The 21,114-nt window shown below is 40.3% G+C and overlaps 1 protein-coding gene across 1 annotated transcript in view; it reads right to left on the bottom strand.

Moving 5' to 3' along the window:
• rapgefl1 (Rap guanine nucleotide exchange factor (GEF)-like 1) overlaps window positions 1–19,210 on the bottom strand; it is a 38,050-nt gene extending 18,840 nt beyond the window's left edge. The window contains exons 1-4 of the mRNA XM_084127639.1: window positions 18,151–19,210; window positions 3,565–3,643; window positions 831–981; window positions 525–622 (exon numbers count right to left, since the gene is read on the bottom strand). Coding sequence (XP_083983765.1) covers window positions 525–622; window positions 831–981; window positions 3,565–3,643; window positions 18,151–18,532 — 710 coding nt within the window. The 5' untranslated portion in view covers window positions 18,533–19,210. The remainder of the gene's footprint in view (window positions 1–524; window positions 623–830; window positions 982–3,564; window positions 3,644–18,150) is intronic.
• Window positions 19,211–21,114: the final 1,904 nt, after the last annotated feature.

Raw genomic sequence — 21,114 nt, 5'->3', positions numbered from 1 at the left:
GGACCAGTCATGGCAGGCTCTTAAACTATTTGTTATGACTGGACTGCAAGAAATTTTAAACTCCAATATGCCAGTGGAAATGACATTGTTTACATGGCATCTTTATAATTTAAAGAAGCAGAAAGACCAAACATGCCATTGCCAATTTAATGTCAACCAGATAATATATAGGCCTATTTTTATAAACTGAGATACAGAAATAAACTGTTTAAGGGTTTATGAAAAGACTGCTGCCCCGTTGAGAGGCTTTTAATGACACAATCGAAATTGAACACAACACATTAATGTATTAATCTCTACACATTAATTCTTCATCTGCTTCTAAAGCTCTTAATGTGCAACTACATACGCCTCATTTAATACTTTACAACTCATGATGTACGTAAACTAAGAGGCTCTGTTTCTTCATGTATTAAATGATTTCATGTTCCTCTATGATTTCTGCAGCCATTATAGCGCATAAAAAAACATTTATAGCTTAAAATAATATTCCACTGTGAGGATGAAGAGGATTTGACGCTTACGGGCTGTGTAATATCTCAGTCCAGCGCTGAAGTTTCAGGACGTCTTCCACCAGTTCAGGAAAGCGACTGAGCTCCTGAACGGCGCGCAAATACAGCTCCTGAAACCATAGGTTGCATTATTATTAAAACCAGGAGTGAATAAAGAAGAAGCAACTGATGATTATGAAAAGTGAACCTCTTTATATACCAACAATGTATAAATTGTTTTAATATTTTAATAATAATGAAATGGCAATGTGAAAACAAAAAGTTGTAGTTTATGGTCTGACACTGATTTGTGAGGTTTTTTACACATGTGTGCAGTACCTTTGGGAAGGTGTTAGAGCGATCTCCCTCCTCCTGCAGTAAGTCTCTGTATGTGTCCAGATAGCGGAAGGCCACAGTCAGAACTGCAAGTTTCCGCTCAGCTCCCTCCCAGCCAGGCCAGCCCTCACCCTGCTTACCCTCTGAGCTGAATCTGAGCCAGGAGTTAAGAAACAACACACTCGCGAGCCAACGCATACACACCTGCGCTCACTAAATACACTGAATACAAATGTACGCACATCTGAACCTGTACAGACAGGCAGACAGACAGACAGATAGATAGTTAGACTTTTGCCTTGTAGCCTAAAACACAATATACAGCTGGTGATTTTCAGCACAGATATTGTGTTGAGTGGGTTTGCGGAGTGTATGCGGATAAACACATACTCAGACAGCCGCTGTCCGATCACCTGACACAGATGCCGCACTGGAAAAACAAAATCTATGCCTCTGTGGCCAGACAGCCAGAATAATTACAACCTTTGAAAAGTATTGAGGGCGATGGAACACACCCATCACACCCACACACACTCACATACACACACGCTACAACATAAGCACACACGGAATGGATTTTTTCGTTACTCACACACTTACATAAGTCAAGTTGGTGAAGCATTACATAAGCATTTAAGCAGAGACATAATTTTTCGGCAGGTAAAAATGACCTAAAATCTGCAAAGACTCCCTGTCCCCAATTCTACCACTCATATGCGCAGGAAACCTGAAAGGCGGACTAAATTAAAACTGGAGTATCCTTGAGCCTCTCTGTCTATAATTAAAGAGTCCCCGACACCCCGTCTAAAATTGACACAACTATTCCTGTACTTAAAAAGGCCCAAGAGGAGCTTCTCCAAATGGCATCCCAGATCTAGTAAATCTATATCCAGAGCCGTCACCTCTGCTTGGGTGCCCAAAAAACAGCAGCAGTCTGAGCCGCTGGACAGCTGCAAAACATGAACTCTGTTCCCTTGCACGAGTCCTGGATCGCGGTTTGGAGCCCAGCCAGGCCGAGAGAGTGTGTCAACGTGTGAAGGGCTGAAAGCACTATCAGTCCTGATGAAAAGGAATCATCCTGCTTTGAAATCTTTTTTTATTAAACCCCTTAAATGAGCCCTGACTAGTGGGAAGTGTAGGAGACGGGTCTTTTCTAAGCAGGAAGCAGACATGTTGCCACAACAAAAAGATCTGATTAGGCCTGGATTAGGTCAAGTCAAAGACCAGGAAAAAAAGGTGTGGAAAGTAGAAAGATAAATGGCTCAGGAGGAGGGGGAGGAAAGAGAAAGAGAGGAGTGGATCATAAGGCGAGGTGGTGACGGAAGATTAGCAAGGGTCACTGATTCCCGCAGAGGATCCGCAGCAGACACGCTGCATTAGGAGCGCTGAGGCATGCAGACGGGCCTCCCCAGGAATACCTTTGTGCTCAAAGTCTGCAGACAAGCCCCTCAGACGCCATTATGGTCTGGATGGGGGGGGCTATGGCACTCACAGAAGGAATGTAGGTCACCAAATAAGAGGGGACTTATGGAGAGAGAAAGAGAGAGAGGGGTGTCCTCTGCACACACACACACACACACACACTTATAAACACTCTGCCTAAAGCTAACAAAACAAACACATTCCCCACATTGCACTCTTCTTATCTGAATTTCGATGGATGGACGGGGCGGGGCGGGGGGTGGCTGCAGAGACTGATAGAGGTAGGTTAGCATTGCGGCTAATTGGTATGTCATTTTGACCCAAATCTTAAGCAGCATGTGCGACTGCTCTTAGCCCCCTGCGGTAGACAGACGCTGGGATTCTCGGCTATGTTTGTTGGCTGTTTTTAGCAGATAATTCGGTTCGTTTTGGAAGTGTTTTGAAGACTGACAAGTGTTCCGTTTTTCTGGACTGTTACAAAGTAAACAAACTGATTGGAGAACATGTTGTGCACTAGCATAGCTGTCACTGCAATAATTCAATTTCAAACACAGTAACATAAACAAAAAAAACGTAATAATAATAAAGTTTATTGTTGCACCACGAAATTTCACCAGAAATACAATTAGTAACTTAGACGTGATTTAACCAGTTCTGGGTCGAGATGGTAACCTTTGGACTGGATAACCACAAAGCATGGTCATGCTAGACTTTGAGCATGTGAAATTTCTTCGGATAAAGACAACAGGATATGATATCACACTATAGTAAGGAGCCACTAAGGGGACATAATAATGGAAAAAAATTAGATGGGAGGAGAAATTATAATTCAATGCTTTTGTGTTTAATCACAAAAACTTGCGTCCTCTTACAAAAGTATCGCATTCCAGAAGAAAAAAAAACGTATAAGTTTTGCGAGTGAATGCAAAGTTTCTCAGGGGAACGAGGGCTTCTGTTTTTTAATAATTAAATTGTTTAATAAAAGTTCAATATAATAACTTTTATTAAATAATATAATAATTTTTCCGCAAGAGAGGGCAACATTGCGTTGATCCTGAAGCAAGATTCCCAAAATAAATGGTAGGCTAACCCTTATTCCTGATGCTAATGCTAACCAAAATTGATCGATGAGACCCTTATCCTAGCCCGCCCCCCATAAAACTAACTGGCTAATAGAAGCATTGATCCAAAGATGACGATCCAGGTCCATGTTCTAGTTGTATAAATCACCTTATGATAGGGTTACGGTCGCCCGTTGAAGAGTTTCAGAATTGAAGAGGTTGACACTTATGGTTCTGGCGAGAAGAAAGGATACTGCTGAAGCAAGACCTGCTGGAACTTGTCTGAAGCCAAGAAGATTGGGTGTGTCAGCATGAAGTCATCCAGGAGTATTTCTGCAAAGAGACAGAGAGAAGAACACAACCTCATTAGTGACGTCACAACTGAACAAAATGTTCATGTTTGTCTGAAACAAACGGTTGCAGAGATTGACACGAGGAGGATGGAATAATGAAAGAGAAGGAAGCCGAGAAAATGATATCTTTAGCGCAGACTTCGTCGTAGCTGTTCGGCAGGTTGTGAACACTCGTTCAGTGAGTGTGAAGTTGAACCTGACGGCACAAGCCTTCACCTCTGCTAGCTCATCTCAAGGACATGCAGTGGGTTTGTGGGTAGAATAAATCACGGTGCTTTCTGGCCCACTTTGGATCACAGACACTCCCAAAGGCTGCAGTGATGTACTGTACAAGCATGTCTGCCTCTACAATATGAGCCTGAACAGTAGCAGACGAAAGTAAAGAGCGTGAAAAAAACCCGTCAACAGTGAAAAGGGAATCGTAAGCAGCATAACGAATGAACGAGACTTTGAAAAACTGAAATGCTCAAAAAAAGAATAGAAATGTGTATCATATCTTTCGTTCTGGGGCACATCTTGACAGTGAGGTTTTCAGGGACTGTGTTTTGGCTGATTTGAGGACATGATGCTGATTATGTATCTGGGTTATATCAATGTGGAGCACATAAATCATTGATACCTAACTATTTAAAACGTGATCGCCTAGAGGAACGAGAAAAGAGTCAGTAGCACAAAATGAATATGTCAGTTCAGTTCAAAATGCTAAAGCGGTCGCGTGCCATGTGAAACAATTAACACATTCCCTTTTCAGAGCAGTAGCTTAGACACAGAATCAACTTGTATCACTGGTTCAGTGAGACGATGAGTTTAACTAAGATGAACTCTCAGTTGAATTTCCTTAGTTGAATGAATCATCTGAACAGAAAAGATTCCCACAATCATCCTCTGCTTTACCTACTGATTTGCAGGCAACAACTGATCACTGATTGGTGCAGACGTGCTTGTTTCAGTTCCTGACTGTGATTATCGAAAAATGATGCGCACGTCCCCCTGCACACGGTGCACTCAAGGCGTCCTAATGTGCATATTAGAAACATGCTCAGACCTGCATACTTCACACCTCTGTGCATGTTTTTGTGAAGTCGCACCTCTTTTGAGAGTCACAGGTGAGGCGCAATGGAAGCTTGGGGAAGATAAGGTCACATGCACACCCCTCTCTCTCTCTCTCTCTCTCTCTCTCTCTCTCTCTCTCTCTATATATATATATATATATATATATATATGTATTTATATGTGTGTGCAAGTTAAAGGCACACTATGGAGTTTCCGTTTTTTCTCAAACAGTGACCCCTAGAGTCGCTGTGGAGTACTTGTATTTAACGTTACTGTCATAAATACCACTCACGCAGAGCTGTCGTTTTCTTTTCCTTGACTCTTCCGCCCGCGATTTCTTCATCGACTCTGCCATGATTCACGTCTGAAATTCGTGCTAGTGTCTTCCACAGAGGCTGCTTAATATGTTGTTGATGTATGTGACCAGTGGCGTAACTTTGTTTTAAAAAGTGGGTGGGACAGGTGGGGGGAGGGGGGGGGGGGGGGTGGTAACTCAATGCTAAATCATGAAACAGATGTATGTACAATAACATTACATTACGATGTCCAGCAATCGATTTAAATAGTACAGTGATTGGGTTTAATTAGTCGTTTAATGAGGCCTATTATATGTTGATCCGACTATTTTAAGTGTGTAATTAAATGGTCCAGGGGCAGAATTTTCACCCAGCGTGTCAGAGGTTCTCGGTTCTAATCGCACTCTATATATTTTTTTTTTTTCTCGATTATGTTTTTCAGTGGTTGTATATCAGGCATGGACACGTTTGTGTGCATTTTGTTTTGTAATTTAACCGGAACGAATAGAGAGTCTCTCCACAACGGATTGAAGTGCGCGTCCGAGTGAAGACTGTGCGCGAGCCACAAACAAACACAGTATCCGCGCCACTGATCGCAGCGGCAACGAGCACTTTGATCACTTGATTTCAAAAACAACACATTTCAGCGCTAGATCGCCTCTTATTTGACAAACGAATGAAATTAATGCTCTGGTAGTTAACTGGAGATGTTTTGTTTATTTGTATTGGTACATTCGTGCCGCGAGATGTTTCAAAAGTGGTGGGGACAATATCGACCTTAGCAAAAAGTGGTGGGGACATGTCCCACCCGCCCCACCCGCAAATTACGCCTATGTATGTGACGTCTTGCCGTAAAGCAAGTCGTGATTCTTGCGAGATTTGTCGGGGCGCCACCTCTCAAACTTGCATTGCTGGTTTTGCCAGCGGCGTCCCCCGCTGCTTTGCTATCGGGATGATTCACCCTACTACGAGTTCGTTTACCATCGAAATGATTTCGAAGCTGTTATATTATGGTACAAATCTTGCATAGTGTGCCTTTATAAGGTGGGCATGCGAGTTAGTTTCCTTCCATATCTTTGGAGCTGCAGATCTCTTGCGGTTGCCACGGCAACGCTGACTTTAGAGGCTGCATGTTGAGTAAGGAGAAATAAAATAGATGAGAGACAGAGAGCGAGACACACAGACAAAATACAGACAGATGTACGCATACAGACAGATGCAAAAATAATCAAGGTAGAACCCACAAAAAAAGCAAATGGGATGCAAAGCCAGAACCGACAGCAAGGCAGGCAGCCAGGTCAGGCGAGTCAGTGAGAAAAACAGGAACGGAATAACTGGAGGAGGAGTCAACTGGGTTAATTACCACCTCTGATAGCTGCAAGTCCCTCTCGGGCACGTGTTAGCAACCGAACAGAAGACACGCGACGGACAACCTCTACTGAAGTCGATGATGAATTTATAAGGTGTTGTGTCAGAGCTGAGGGTGTAGAAGATTAAAGCAACTTAACTTTTAGTCACCGTATGAGCGTGTGCGATTTTGAGGGACCCCCTCCGGTCAGATGTATGTAAGCATTACATTCTAGGGCAATGACCATCTCTCTTCATTAGAATTTGTCATGGCTGTTGAGATTAAATTAGGGTGGGAGTTTATAATTCTCTATAACTTGTACTGCAGCCGTAATTGAGCCATGTGTTATGTCAGCGTGTGGGTCTGTTTGCCTCCCTCAGGCATATAATGCTTAGCAGAGAGCATCAAAACTGCTCTGAGGAGCCAAGTAAATTCCTGAATCACGTTAACAACCAGCGCATCACGCACATTTAATGCATCCAGCTGTCCTTACTCAACACTTTTAGCTCCGACTTAACAGCTTTGAGCCAAATGTAAGGGTTTTATGCAAATAAAACTTTACCACATCAAGTTAAATCAAAGGAATAAAACAGAAAACTGCATATATTTCTCATAACTGCGACTTTATATCTCTCAGTTGTGACTATCTTTTAAGTTTGACTTTATATCTTACAGCTGCAACTTTATTTCTTATTATTGCGACTTTATATCTTATATCTATCAATTGCGACTTTAAATCTTACAAATCCAACTTTCTTTCTTATAATTGTGACTTTGTATCTTTAAATTGTGACTTTACGTCTTACAACTGCAATTTTATATCTTACGATGTGACTTTATTTCTTATATTAAACTTTATGTCCTGTCTCCATTACCTGTTTTAGGTGGAAACAGGCTTCCATAAGAAACTGTCAAAGCAGCTTAACCGTGTAAATGTTTGATATCCACATTTAGTGGTAAATTAGTCAGTGCTGATGTTTAGCTTGGAAATATAAATCAGCATGAAGATGAGGCACAGAAGACGCAAATATGACACCTTTCCGCCTCTCATGCTGTTTCTCTATTTAATCCCTTCTTTCACTGACGGCCCCCACATTCTCCAGTGTTCTTTCATCCATTTTCCTCTTTCGACTCACTAGTTTACATTATGATAGAGCTAAAAGTGTAGCAAATCTCCTGCCCAGATTGGCACAAAACACATCTCTTTAAATGACAAGAGTGGGAATAGAGTAAAATCCAACAGCCACCCTGATACCCACACAAGCACATGCACACACACACACAAACACACATAATCATTGTCAAATATAGAAACTGCACATGTATTCTCCACAGCAGCACATGATCTCGCACTGTGAGGACCAAACTGAGCAGATGCAGCAGGGAGTTCAGACAGACACCCATTACACGTACAGAACACCCATCGTTCAGACAAGTGAAAATCACTCCCTTTCTTTTCATCTTAAGGTCAAGAGAAGCTCCTGCCAAAAGAAAACACCATAATCCTGCTGTCTTTAGACGGAGGGAGGTAACGGGGTGTGTGCAACTGAAGGCCGTCTCAAAGAATTTCAGTTTCAGCAAAAACAACCTTGGTGAGACTAAACTAGGATCATTTCATGTGTCATTTCATGTCTCTCTAGAGTTTCAGAAGAGTTCTCATTCTCAACCATATCTTAAACTGTGCCCAGAATTTCAAAGATACCAAGTTTGCAATCAAAAGTCAGTGAAAAGACACTTCCACCCTTTTAGGGCCAATTTCAATCAATCAATCAATCAATCAATCAATCAATCAAAACTTTTATTACAGACTCAAGGTCCAATTTTTAAAACACACCCAACATATAACACAACAACAATAACAAAATATAAGTAAAATGCATATAAATAACATTTATAAGCTATTTTCTGTGAATGTGTGAGACTTCCGGTTAATTATAGGTTAATAACTTGAAAAATAAATAAAATTACGTGCACTACAAATCAGTGTGTTTCTGATTACAATAATAAATACTAGTTTGCAATATCAAGCAGCATAACGGACTGTTTTTGTTCAGCTAAAATAACTGGACATCTGAAGCCTTGCACATTCAAGTTACAAATGGCCGAACCCGCTCTTACTTTAAAAACACGGTAGATAGTATCATATTAATGCATTTACATACTTTGTAAACTTCATAAAAAGAGTTTCAAAAATTATAATTGGTCGACCCCTTGGAAGACTGCCAGGGGTTGCGGACCCCCAGCTGCATTTTAACAACTGACATAATTAATACTTAAATGAAGCATAACTAAAAACTCCTCTAGGTTGAAAGAGCAACATTTGAGCAATTTCATTTTCCTCTGTGTCTATATGTAAATGTCTTTAGGCATGGGGACACCTCAAGGTTCAAGGTCACGGAGGTTCACGCTCAATAAACCGCTGTCGGTGTAAAAGGGCTAAGAATCCAAGCTGCACGGATGTGGTCAATGTATAGACTGTAATCAGCTGTAGATCGGAGATTGGGATTTCAGGAGAGCGTAATGGAGAGGACCAGGGTGGCGTTACATAAACCATGATAGACATTCCGTTACCATGGAGGCCTTATCACATCTAAAACCCCCACTACCCACGCATGCTTTCCTTTCTCTTCCTCGCGCCGTCTTTTCTTCATCTCTCCCTCGCTCACGTTGGTGCCTTTTGGCATGACGCACCGTGTGTGTGCATTGGTGTGTGTTTTGAAGATCTCTGTTCATTCTCTGAGGCTGTATGCGCTTGTTCTTCGTATCTTCGTATCTCAAACCCCCCCCTGCACAAAATTCTTCCATTCTGGGAGGCATTTCACCCTTCAGCTCCCATCTTTTCTTTGGATCGTGACACAAAACACCATCATTCACATGCAAATCTGCTTTGGCGGGCCGCCAACTATAAGTAAATACGCGAACGCCACTGGAGGACCGCCGCTATTCTCAAAACAATCCTTTGAAATGAATGCTCGTGGTGAAAACTTCCCATACAGTTTGGAAGGAAGAAAGCAGGTGCAAATGAAAATACATACGCTACGAGTCTTTCAAAAGCTGACAAAAGCAAGCAAGAGTCTATGTCAAGCCACCAGTCTAGAGAAACACAGCATGTGACTCGAAAAAAAAAAAAAAAAAACACCTTACGGCCTTTAAACTAAAACAGAGTGCTGAATTTAGAAGCATGCCACTTTTTTTTAGGTCTAACCCAGTTCAAACTGGCACCAGGAGAGATTGTTCCTAGAGCAGGGCTCACAAAATGCATTTTTAAAGCCTGCTCTCTGGTCAACCGGGAGAAATGGTTTGAAACCTCTGTGACTGGTATTACATAACATGAAAATGAGAGATATTTTAATAGCCGAACAACATCAAGATGTGCCCACATGAAAGCACGACACAACTGAACTCCACAATACCAGAGAACAGAACACCCGTGCAAACAAATCCAAACCCATAGCAGAGTTAATGGATTCATTTTGCACCCTTTTGTTTGCCAGCAGTGTGCACGAACTTTGAACCTGGCCCTGAAATTATGCATTACCGCTGCAGGCAGCGTGTTGATGCTGCTGTTACTCGGGGCATTTTGCACATTTTCTTGCAACATCGAACTCAAATATGTGCAGTTTTATCACATAATTTCTTTAAAGACGGTGTGCACTAGGGGTTTAATGGTTCTCGGCATTGCCGCAGGAGCTATGGGTGCTTAAATGGAATTTAAGATGACGAAATAAAGTTTTGTAGCCTACTTCAGCATGTATTCAATTTTCCACCTTTATTCATAAAATTACTCCAAAGATTAATTTGTTTTTATATGTTGTCGAATGTAGTTTGTGACTTTGAGAACTTAATATATTTCAACAGCCGATCTCGCACGGCGTGAGTGACGTGACTACGCTGGTTGAGGAACTCATCTGATACTTATGATAACGGTCTTGATTAAAGCATTCGTCAGCATTACTCCTGAGCGCTAAACTTCATTTGAGGATAATAACAGCTCCTGTGTAGTGAAATATACAGTGTTTTTAACATTTATTCAATCATGAGTTCTGAGCGTTCTCATATAACTCTGTCGTCATTTATTTGTATGTTAATCTGTAAGTGTTGTTTGGGCTGTTTAATTTGAGTTTTTTTGCTGTCGAATCACTCTTGCAGTACTTTGATGTCACACACTGATCGGTCTGGATAGCGCCGCTTCAGGTCAAACACACCTTAAATCTGCAGTGGTCAGGTGGTACAGTGGCCAAGTGCACACACACACACACAAAAAAATGAGGGTACGCTACAGCTCATTGCGTACCGGCCAACTTCGAGTACTGCTCTTGACTGAATAACTTTTGTAACTTTAATAAGGATGAATCATTATTTAATTTATACAGTGAAGATTATATGCAGTGTTCAATTTCTGTACCTGAAAACTATACTGTTAGATCAACCTGAAAAACCTGACAACCTTTATTTTATTTGTATCTTGTATTTTCATTTTACAGTAGTCCTTTTTTTCCTGATAGCACATACCGAACCATACAGCGACCGAGATACAAACTGAACCTAGAGTAATTTGAACCGTTACACCCCTAGTGTGCACATATATTACGACTATAATATACGGTATATATAATTGTCACTATATCACCCTGTTTGGACCATTTCCCGCCACTATTCTTGTCACCCTAGTTACTGATTTCATTCATCATCACTGTCAGCTGTGTATCGTTAATCACCTTGTTTGTCTGGGTATTTAAGCCATGTGTTTTCAGTTCACCCTTGTCTGGTCTTGTTCATGTATGGTTGTGTTTTGCTTGCTCTTCTTCGTTTGGCTTTACCTTGTGGATACTATTAAATACAGTATGAACCTTTCCTCTTCGAGCCTTCATATGCAGCATAACGTGACAATGGTAGGCTATATACAATACCATTAAAAAGTTTGGGGTCGGTAAGATTTTTTTTTAGTAAGACGGAGTTACATTTATACTTATATGCAGCAAGTATCCATTAAATGTACAAAAAGTTAATCTATAATACAAAAGTACAAATGCTGTTCTTTCTATACATAAAACATCATGTGACATTGATGATGTCGAAAATGCAGTTTAATAAAAATAAAAAACATTTCCTAATGTGCGCTCATGAACAATAAAATTTCACTTCCTGTTGCTTTTAAAAGGTTTTCACACCTATATACATCATAGATATCCTCAAGCCAGCTTGTGTTTGTAATACTGCATACGCATAAACTTTGTGAAAAATATGTCACAGTTTCCCACAGGCGAAGAGAGACGAACAGACCCAGCCCATCGTCACAGCGAGAATGGCCCCAATACTTCAAAATAACATCTAACACATGTTTGATTAGGATAAGAAGATCATCAGAGCTAAAAGCTCCTTTATGGCTCTTTTTCTAAACAGTTCCGTGTATAATCATCACCCTCCTCCACTAAAGTGAAAGAACTTCATCGCCATTATAGTACGCAGTGATTAATATTACTCATTGCTATGTTTATCACTCTCTGCATTATTGTTTATGCCACTATGTGGTCTAAAAGCATGAATAGCTGTTCGAAGGTTCTGTATGTTCTTTGGTAAGCTGTTTCGGAAGGAGGCTTTCCATGTGCGACTGATTCTTGGTGGGAATGATCACTGTGTGCTAATCACATCCTTCTCTCTAGCAAGCAGGAGGCTGTTTTCAGGCTGTTATTAGGGCTGTCGGTCAAGCCACTGATCCGGGAGCTCCGGGCCATCTGTGTGTGTGTGCACGCATGTGTTTGAGTGTGCAAACTGCGTGGTGAAAAAGAGCAACCTCTGCTGTCACTTCAAAGGGGCGTCACGTGGCGCATTTGCTATGGTTTGATTCAGGCACTGACTCGCAGTGACTGCAGTGCTGTTTTTGTGATGCAGAATGAAAAGAGCGGAGAGAGAGAGCGAGAGAGAGAGAGAGAGAGAGATCGCTTCAGAAGTGCCGCCTTATAATCGCTTTCAAAAATTGTGTCTACATAGCCTGAGTGTGATTTTCTCCAATAACATCAGGGCATGAATTATGGGGGGTTTGCAAAGGGAATACGATGCCCAAAATAAGGCATGAACCTTAGACCCAGAGAAACTAACGTCGTCTGTAGACGTTCAGGGACGTCGATTGTAGATGAGACCCAGGTAGACTTAGGTCAGGTGCGAAACTCTACCACAAGCATTAGACTTTTTTGAATGTAAAAAATATATATATATATGCTGATCCCAAACTTTTGAATGGTAGTGTATATATAGACGATACAAAATTATAACAAAAACTTTTTAAAACATTGAAAAAGTATTTAAGAGTCGATTAACATTTGTCTTATTCTACTAGTGGTGCCGAAAGACAATTTAGCTTGTGCTCATCTGATTTCCGATATAAATACCAAGAAACATACACTGAAAGTTATTATATTCTAACACTTGCTCTCCACGTATCCCACAATTCCAGCCGCCTTCCATTTACCTTATCCTCTTCACCTCCACCTGATCCGAAAGCGGCAGTTGCCATGTGAACAGGTGCTGAGTCTGAGAGAGGCTCCTTCTTCACACTGGAGCATTTGTGTTAAGAGGAGCCAGCATGCTCACACAAATATCCATTTCAGAACATGGAGAGAATAGCATCCAAAAACATCTATTTACAATATATATATATATATATATATATATATACATACACGTATATATACGCCCAATTCAAAGGCAGTACTACTTGTATCCTTTGCCGGCAATCCCAGAATGCGCAGAATCCGCAGAATGGCGGATTCCAAATATATTTATTCCAACACTGCAAAGCATTGATAAAAAACTTCAGTAGCTATAATTCAAATGAACTATTTTTCCTGTAGCTCAGAGTATGAGCACTATAGCAACAACAGAGTCATGGGTTTAATCCACTTTTGCATCTGCCAAATGCATAAATACAACAATTTTGTTTGTTGCTTATTAGAGAATAGCATTATTAGATAGTACTAAACTCTACTGGAATCAGCTGTAAGCGCTGTTTTCATAGTGAGTGTCAAGTTGTTGCAATAGTTTTCTAAGTTGCCTATATGCAGGAACAGTGCAAATGAGTCACATATATCCTGCTGTATATTAGCACCCACTCCATACATTAATATTGCAGCACTAACATACATCAAAATGCATATTCAAAATGCACAGTCGAGGTGGACACCGTAGCTGCTTTCAGCAGAGCTGCCCAGGTGTGTGGATAAGCAGATAATGAGTGGGCATAACCATTAAGGATCAAGGAGAAGGGGGGCGAGAGGGTGACAACCACACAGAACGAGAGAGATATCTCGCTTTTCCTCACAATGTTATGTAAAACCCTGCAATGGGAGGCCAGTGAGTGGGCAGTCATTCCACTCTAATCCCTCACTCTTTTCAAAAGAAAAAAAATGCTAGCATTCCTCCTACACAAACACACTCTCTGCGATTGCACTTCTTTCTCTCCCTCCTTGCATTTATTTCTTTCTCTACACTTGCTCACTTGCCGAAGATTCTTTAAAACACCCTCAGGACAGTTTCGGCCCACAGGAAAGCAGCACATGGAGAGTGGTGTGGTCCTTATACAACCAGGCCTCAGCCTTTAGAGACTATCTACACCTCTAGTTACCTTTATTAACTTCTGATGATATACCTGCAGAAATCTTTGGGCATATGACTACAGAAGTTTATCTGAGCTGTAAATGCCATCACTCTGTAAAATTACATCTTGACAATGCTGATTGGACACAAGAAACACACAGTCCCAAACCTTTACTATAGCAAAAGTCTTGACGTGATATGAAAGGCAGCAGAAAGGGGAAAATAAGTGCATTTCACTCCTTTAAGAGTATGGCTGGGAACCAAGAACGAGTTTTCATTCATTATTTTTAACAAATACCGAAAACGAATGACACTCGGTTTCGTTTACATACCGGTTGACCACCAACTAACTGTGAAACTTAAATCAGTGAATCAGTGAACTGGTTGATACGACAGCATGTAGTTAAAGATTCACTTTATCAGTATTTTATATAAATAAATAATTATGGCCCTTTTTAATAATATATGTTAAGGGCAATTATTATATTGCATTTGTCACTTCAAAAAAAACCTATGAAAAGACATTAAAAACCCTTTTGCAATTTTTTTTAATGTATTTATTTATTATTCCCATTCATATTGAAGAGCCATATATATATATTATATATATATATATATGGGGAGAAAGAAATTAACTCAAAGATCAACCAAACAGTATTGCTGACTCATACAAAATGATTTTCGCAATAATATAGATTGAAGTATGTATTAGAACTGCAAAAACTTTTCAGCAAAACCAATTAAGCATGAAGTCCCAAGCCACTCCCCTCCCTCGGCGTGTAAGACTGGAGGACATTTTCACAAAATTGGCAACTAACGAATCATATGGCCGTTGCACTGCTCTTGCTCTGCCCTCTGGGACTTTGTTCTGACACGCCAACCAACAGAACTACTTTTGCCTAGGGCTCACAACTGGAAGGGTTACAGGTAAACACAGTTATGTAATGATCAACTTGCTAATCTTGGTCCGATGAGCCTTACCAAATCACTCCATTACACACTACCAGTTACTGCACACACTCATGAGGTGTCCTTACACATTCCAGAGATAAAGCAGTTTCATGGGTGTGTTGTGTTGTCTTGGAACAGAGCTAATTATGGTTCCCGGGAATTCTGGATTCCACATAGAAAACTCAAGAGATAAAGTTAATAAAAGTAAACAGAAGTAGATATACCAGGTATTTTTATATTTCAAAGTCATTAAATACATAGTGAAACGTAGAAACATCTACAAAGTGCATCTGTCTACAGTTACTCATTCGGTCAACAGCTGGGTTGTGTGTCTTCTTAACGCTGATGACTTGACTGCATGTGCATCAGGACTGATATGTAAGCAGTGTCTTATTTCAGTGTGTTACCTCTTGACCCTGGATCAGTGGACTTCCCTCAGTCCATAATCCACAGTCACTCTACGGACAACAACTAGATGAGACAAATTGCAAGCCCATTGTTGGCTAATCCAGGATTAGTGACACATTTTCAAAAATTTCCCGGGCCTCGATAATGACAAATTGTAGAGAAAATGTCAGTCTTATACAGAGGCAAGGCATCCCCCTTTACATAAAAAGAAGTAAAACAGGTTGAGAATAAGGCCAACTGTCTCAGTATGTGACATACAACTGAAATCTCTCTGATCTGTTCTAGATATAGAGCAGAGGTTCAAGATAAATTGCTTAAAATCACCTCCAAAGGAGAAAAAGAGACCTCAGCTGTCAAGCACACTACACGAATGAAAGTTTAGGTCATGGCATCATTTTAGAGGTTAGCAAGAGCTAGAATGTGTTTTGAAAAGAAATGATTAAATTGGATGAACTTTTGATTTTGAATGATTAATGTAATGTTTCAAGTCACAGTTTTCAGTCGGTTTAAGCAAGTTTAAAGACTTTAAATTCTTCAAAAGAAACACAAATGAAGATATTTTCGTAGAGATAAGAAGATAAGATCGTGTCTCCTCAACTAAACCGCTCAATTTGTATGGATTCGTTTTACGATCTCTTTATGAACTTTTTGAAGCATCAAAGTGGTAGCTGCACAGACTGTCAATGGAGGGACAGAAATCTCTCAGATTTCATAAAAAATATCTTCATTTGTGTTTCGAAGATGAGCGAAAGTCTTACAGGTTTGGAACGACATGATGGTGAGTATGACAGAATTTTCATTTTTCGGGGGACTATCGCTTTAAACATACAATCTACCTCAAGCACATAAACCTTTCCTCGCCTTTCTATACTGTTCAAAACAGTCCAATGAAAAATAACAAAACTAGCCTATCCGTCGTCATAATTTACCTAGTCTACAAAAAGGGACATTTTATTAGTTACCATACATCCTGTCAACGCACTGAACCACGGCAAACGGCCCATCTGCCCATTGATTTCGCATCAAGCATAATTCTCTCTTTATGCACCGGCATACTGTAGAAATCCCTGCAGTTTCCATGGTTACTTCACAAAAACACTCTCTAATGCACATGTGCAGTGCAAACTGCTGCACTATGGCTGCAAAGCATCACTGCTAATAAATGTGTGGGAGAGCCATTCTTCATAAAAGTCCTGGAACTTACAGGAACAGGTAACATGTATGCACTTGTTACAGACAACCCATTCCCATCACAACACAATTCGTCATTTCCCTGTAAAAAGTCCTTTGTCTGAGACCAAAATAGAAATCCCCTCACTTCATACATGCATGAACTGATTGGTTGGTGGTGTTTTCTACATACAGGTGCTCAGTGCTGTATATGTGGGTGTCAGGTGTGGGTGGTAGCTGCTTGTGCGATCATGAAACATCCATAACACCAATTTGAGGAAAAACACACAGGAAAGCACCATGGGAACATTTAATAATTTCATTCGATTGTCATGAGCTTTCCCATAGCCGAGGAAATACCCTAGTTGAAGATATTTCCCAGCCAGCTCCTCATTTAGTGATAGGATCTGTTATTGACAAATGTGAAAGCTCTTTGTTTTATGACATTACTCTCTGTGACCTTTTGATGTGACCTTTTAAATGTTGCCAGTGCTCAATATAATCTCAAGGTTTATGACTAGCCTTGACTGCCTTCCTAAAATACGGTGGTCCACTGTCATGCCACATCTCTGTGAAATAAAGAGTTCCTCTGTCTAAAAAAATGACCTTGTTTACCCAAATTAATATGGCACTACATAAAATGACTTATTCATACAACAGCTTACAGAAGCGGTCTTTTTTTCTTTCTTTTTTTTGGTCTTTATGACCAATTTATTCTCGCAATAGCAGTGAATCTGTAACCATAGAGAGATAGTGACTAAAGTAAATAACAGAATGGCTACTGTGACTTAACTGACAACTAGTTGTTGAGTGTAATTTGGTTTACCTAGCACAGGTTTTTCCCGAAAATGCAGTCGTGAGGCAAGAGAATTTAAGGGAGCCAGTTTGGTTACATTTAAACTTTATGGTCTGGTTCCATTCTGGTACAACACACCCACTTTTCATGATTTAATCAATTCCTGATCAAATTAAGTCCTGCCCTACAAATTTACTCAGAAATATATCATATTCCCAAAGTAAAATGTTCTGCAAATGCTCTTTCATGTTGATTTTTTCATGTTTTAAGTTAATATGTTGTCTTAAAAACAAAATTATCATAAAATGACAAAAAGACAAAAAAAAATAAAAAATAGCAAGACGACAAAACAATTTAAACTTAGTGTATAAACGTTATTGATACGGTACCAAGACATGACAAAACGCCCGACAATTTAAACTTCTTGTAGCCTTCAAAAGTTATTGAGGAGCTCAATATCGGAACTAGCGCGACTGCGATTATGAACATTTATTTGACAATTCATTTTCATAAATAAATAATAATAATGATTTACAATGTTATTGTTTATTCCCCTTATTGTGCCTGCACTAAATTAATATCGTGCAATCCGCAAACCACAACGGATAAAAATATTTGCCATTACGCGAAAATTAACATAAAGTGAAAGTGCATTTAAAGTGCACGGTAACCGCGGTTATTGCAACAAAAAATAGCGATAAATTGATAATCGTGACAAGCCTTGTGGAAACGATTATTTATTGTAACCCACAACTACAACACGGGCGTGCACCATACACAGTCACCATAGTTGTAAACGAGCTGCTCTTCAAAGATCCACCAAGAATATCTGTCAATGAAGCACGAACGGTGGGGAAAGAGACTCGTCTCACCTGTGCAGTTGCCGTACCGCTTTCCAGCCACACTATCCAGCAGCGCCAGCGCTAGATTGTCCGGAGTGTCCGCGGGCAGCGGAGTCCAGTTCGTGTCCAGGCTCGCCTCTGAGCTCTGCTCATCACTGGACAGCGACGGGCTCCTGATGTCCGCAGTGGCGGATGGCCAGCACGGCGCTTCTTCGGTCTCCGGGCTAAACACCTCTCTCGCCGGGCCGCTTTCAGGAGATGTCTCCCTGAAGAACGGCACCACACGGGACAGGCTGGCCCGCCGCCTGGATGCCCCTGTGCCGGTGGCCTTCTCCCCAAAACCACCCGCCCGAGTGAGTGCATTGGTCTGTTTCTTCAAGAATTTTTCAAGAGGCTTCATTCCAGCCGGCATTTTGATGACAGAAATCACAAGAAGGCCCTGGGTTGATTCTAATTAATACTCAATAATGAACACTGATGATAACCGTATTGACGTGCGCGTGTAGGCTACATCATAGCTGGATAATGCTGGAACCCAACTCTGATTGGAAAATGCCTGAAGAATATCTTCCTCGCTGCGTTAAGGTGTCAAGAATTAAATACGGCCATTTTCAATGTTCCTTTTACACAAGTGGATGCTGATGATCGAGTCCTACCCTCAGAATAATAATAATACAAAAAAAAAAAAAAAATCCAAACGTATCCCAGGGAAACCCGTCCTGCACTGCAGTCCTTCAGCTCGAGAAGAAGGCTATGTGTAGGCTACTGGCATTGCCACTGTCAACGAAGCCTTGATCGATGAGTCAATTAGACGAATACTCAGACACAAAAAATGAAAATAGCAGCAGGTAGCACTTAATAATGCATATACATGTATAAATCAGTCTCTGCCAAGATGCTGGACCATAAATGAATCGTTTACCGCAGCAGGTCTGAGGGAAACGGGCTTTCGTCGCAGGCAAGACAGGCGACTCGATACTGAAGATTATTCCGTGTCTGTAGATCCCTGACTGGTTCGGTGGTAGGCTATATCCGTATTTATTTTTCTCTCACGGTACCGAATGTCTCTGCGTCTCTGAGTCCGCACAAATACTGCGCTCCGTCGCTCTCACGTACAGTATACAGACTACACACACCCTCTCTCTCTCTCTCTCTCTCTCTCTCTCTCTCTCTCTCTCTCTCTCTCTCTCTCTCTCTCTCTCTCTCTCTCTCTCTCTCTCTCTCTACCCGCCTTCTCTGCAGCTGAGTGCGGGTTATTGGTGGTGTGAAGAGATATTGCTCAATTGCTTTGAATCGCAGCAATTGCAGTCACAAGCTCATATTGACGCTGAAGAACCCACGTGTGCACCAAAGGCTGAACATTTGATAGGCTTTTTGTTTTGTTTTTAATCATGCACCCCGAAATATTGAATAACTGTTCCATCAGTGTGCATGTGGCAACTGGTACAATACCACTATGTTTGTGCTATGTGTTTCAACGTTTGATATAATGTTCTGAGATATGAATGCTTCAGAATGTATCCTACTTCTAAACGGTTCAAATTAATGTAAAGTACAAAGAATTCCCACTGCTGAACCTTGGTTGTAACACTAACGAAAAACTTTTTTTCATTAATTTTGTGAAATGTTTTTTTTTTTTTTTTTTTTTGTGATAATCAAACTTACAGTTTCAAAGAATTTGAATTCCAGCACTTGTTAAATTTTAAATATTTTAATAAATTATTACAAAGGAAATAAATATGAATACATAAAACTTTCTTATGGTATCGGTGACTAATACTATTATGGCATTTAAACTTCTATAGCCTACTCTTAAAAATAAAGTTATTTTATTAGCATTCATGGTTCCATGAAGAACCTTTAACATCCATGGAATACTTTTCCATTGCAAAAGGTTCCTTATAGAGGAAAAAAGATCCCTCAGATTATCAAAATATTATTCACACTATAAGCAAAGAAGAAGTTCTTTTAAGAACTGTTGACGGAAAGGTTCTTTGGAGAACCCACAATGGTTCTATATGGCACTGCAGAAACTTCTTTTTAGAACCTTTATTTTTAAATGACATTTTTGTAAGGAATGACAAAATTACATATATTTTGTGTGTTTCCATTAGCTCTATTACAGTAGAAATAGTGAAAATAATGTGAACACATAATAAGAACAGGGACTAAGAACTTTTAAAGCATAAAGATAACAGCAGCGACATTCATTAATGAAGAACCTGACTCAGACTGAAGTTCTGTGCTGTATCAATTACATTTGGCATGTGTCTTGTTCTCCGTAAGGTCTACAGTTAGCCAGCTGTATGGTTTCAAATTGCCCAGCTGGAAAGCACAAAAGGGGTTATCTCTTTCACAACCACTTCATGAACACACACACTGCATTTAAGTGTCTTATTTATCAAAGGCACTTATTAGTAGGCACATGCCGACACCATCAGACCTCTGGCCTGCATGGTCGAGGTACGAGTGGCTTATAGTTGTGAGCCAATAGAGTAAGCAACTTCATTATCAGTATTAAGTTACGTTTGGCAGGCCATGGTGTCTTGTTCAAACGTCTGTCAGGATCAGGAAACAGTATCCCAAGACACCTATGAGGGGTAAACATGGGATCCGGTGACCATCGGTGACCACACTATGCTGCAGCACTTAATTCAATACAGAATCATTGTAACACATGGATACCAATTCATTTGCTTAAAAGTAAAATGCTTGAAAAATTAATGAGGTCTATGTGGTTTATAAAACACGTTAAACTATTATATGACCTTACTTTCTTTAATAAAACTCACAAAACAAATAAAATATTGCATAAAACTCATTTTTATGCTAGGCAGGAAAAAGGTTTAATGGGTTCTATATAGAACTCTAGGGTTCTTGACTCAATTTTAAAGAACCCTTTATACCATACAGGTTCTAAATTGGCAGAAATGTCTTAAATTATTGCATAATATTGCATAACAGTTGTTTTTTTCTAGTGACAGTCTGTTTATG

Source organism: Abramis brama (assembly GCF_963993115.1).
Source record: "Abramis brama genome assembly, chromosome: 1".
NCBI lineage: Eukaryota > Metazoa > Chordata > Actinopteri > Cypriniformes > Leuciscidae > Abramis > Abramis brama.
This window is presented reverse-complemented; position numbering and strand designations above follow the sequence as displayed.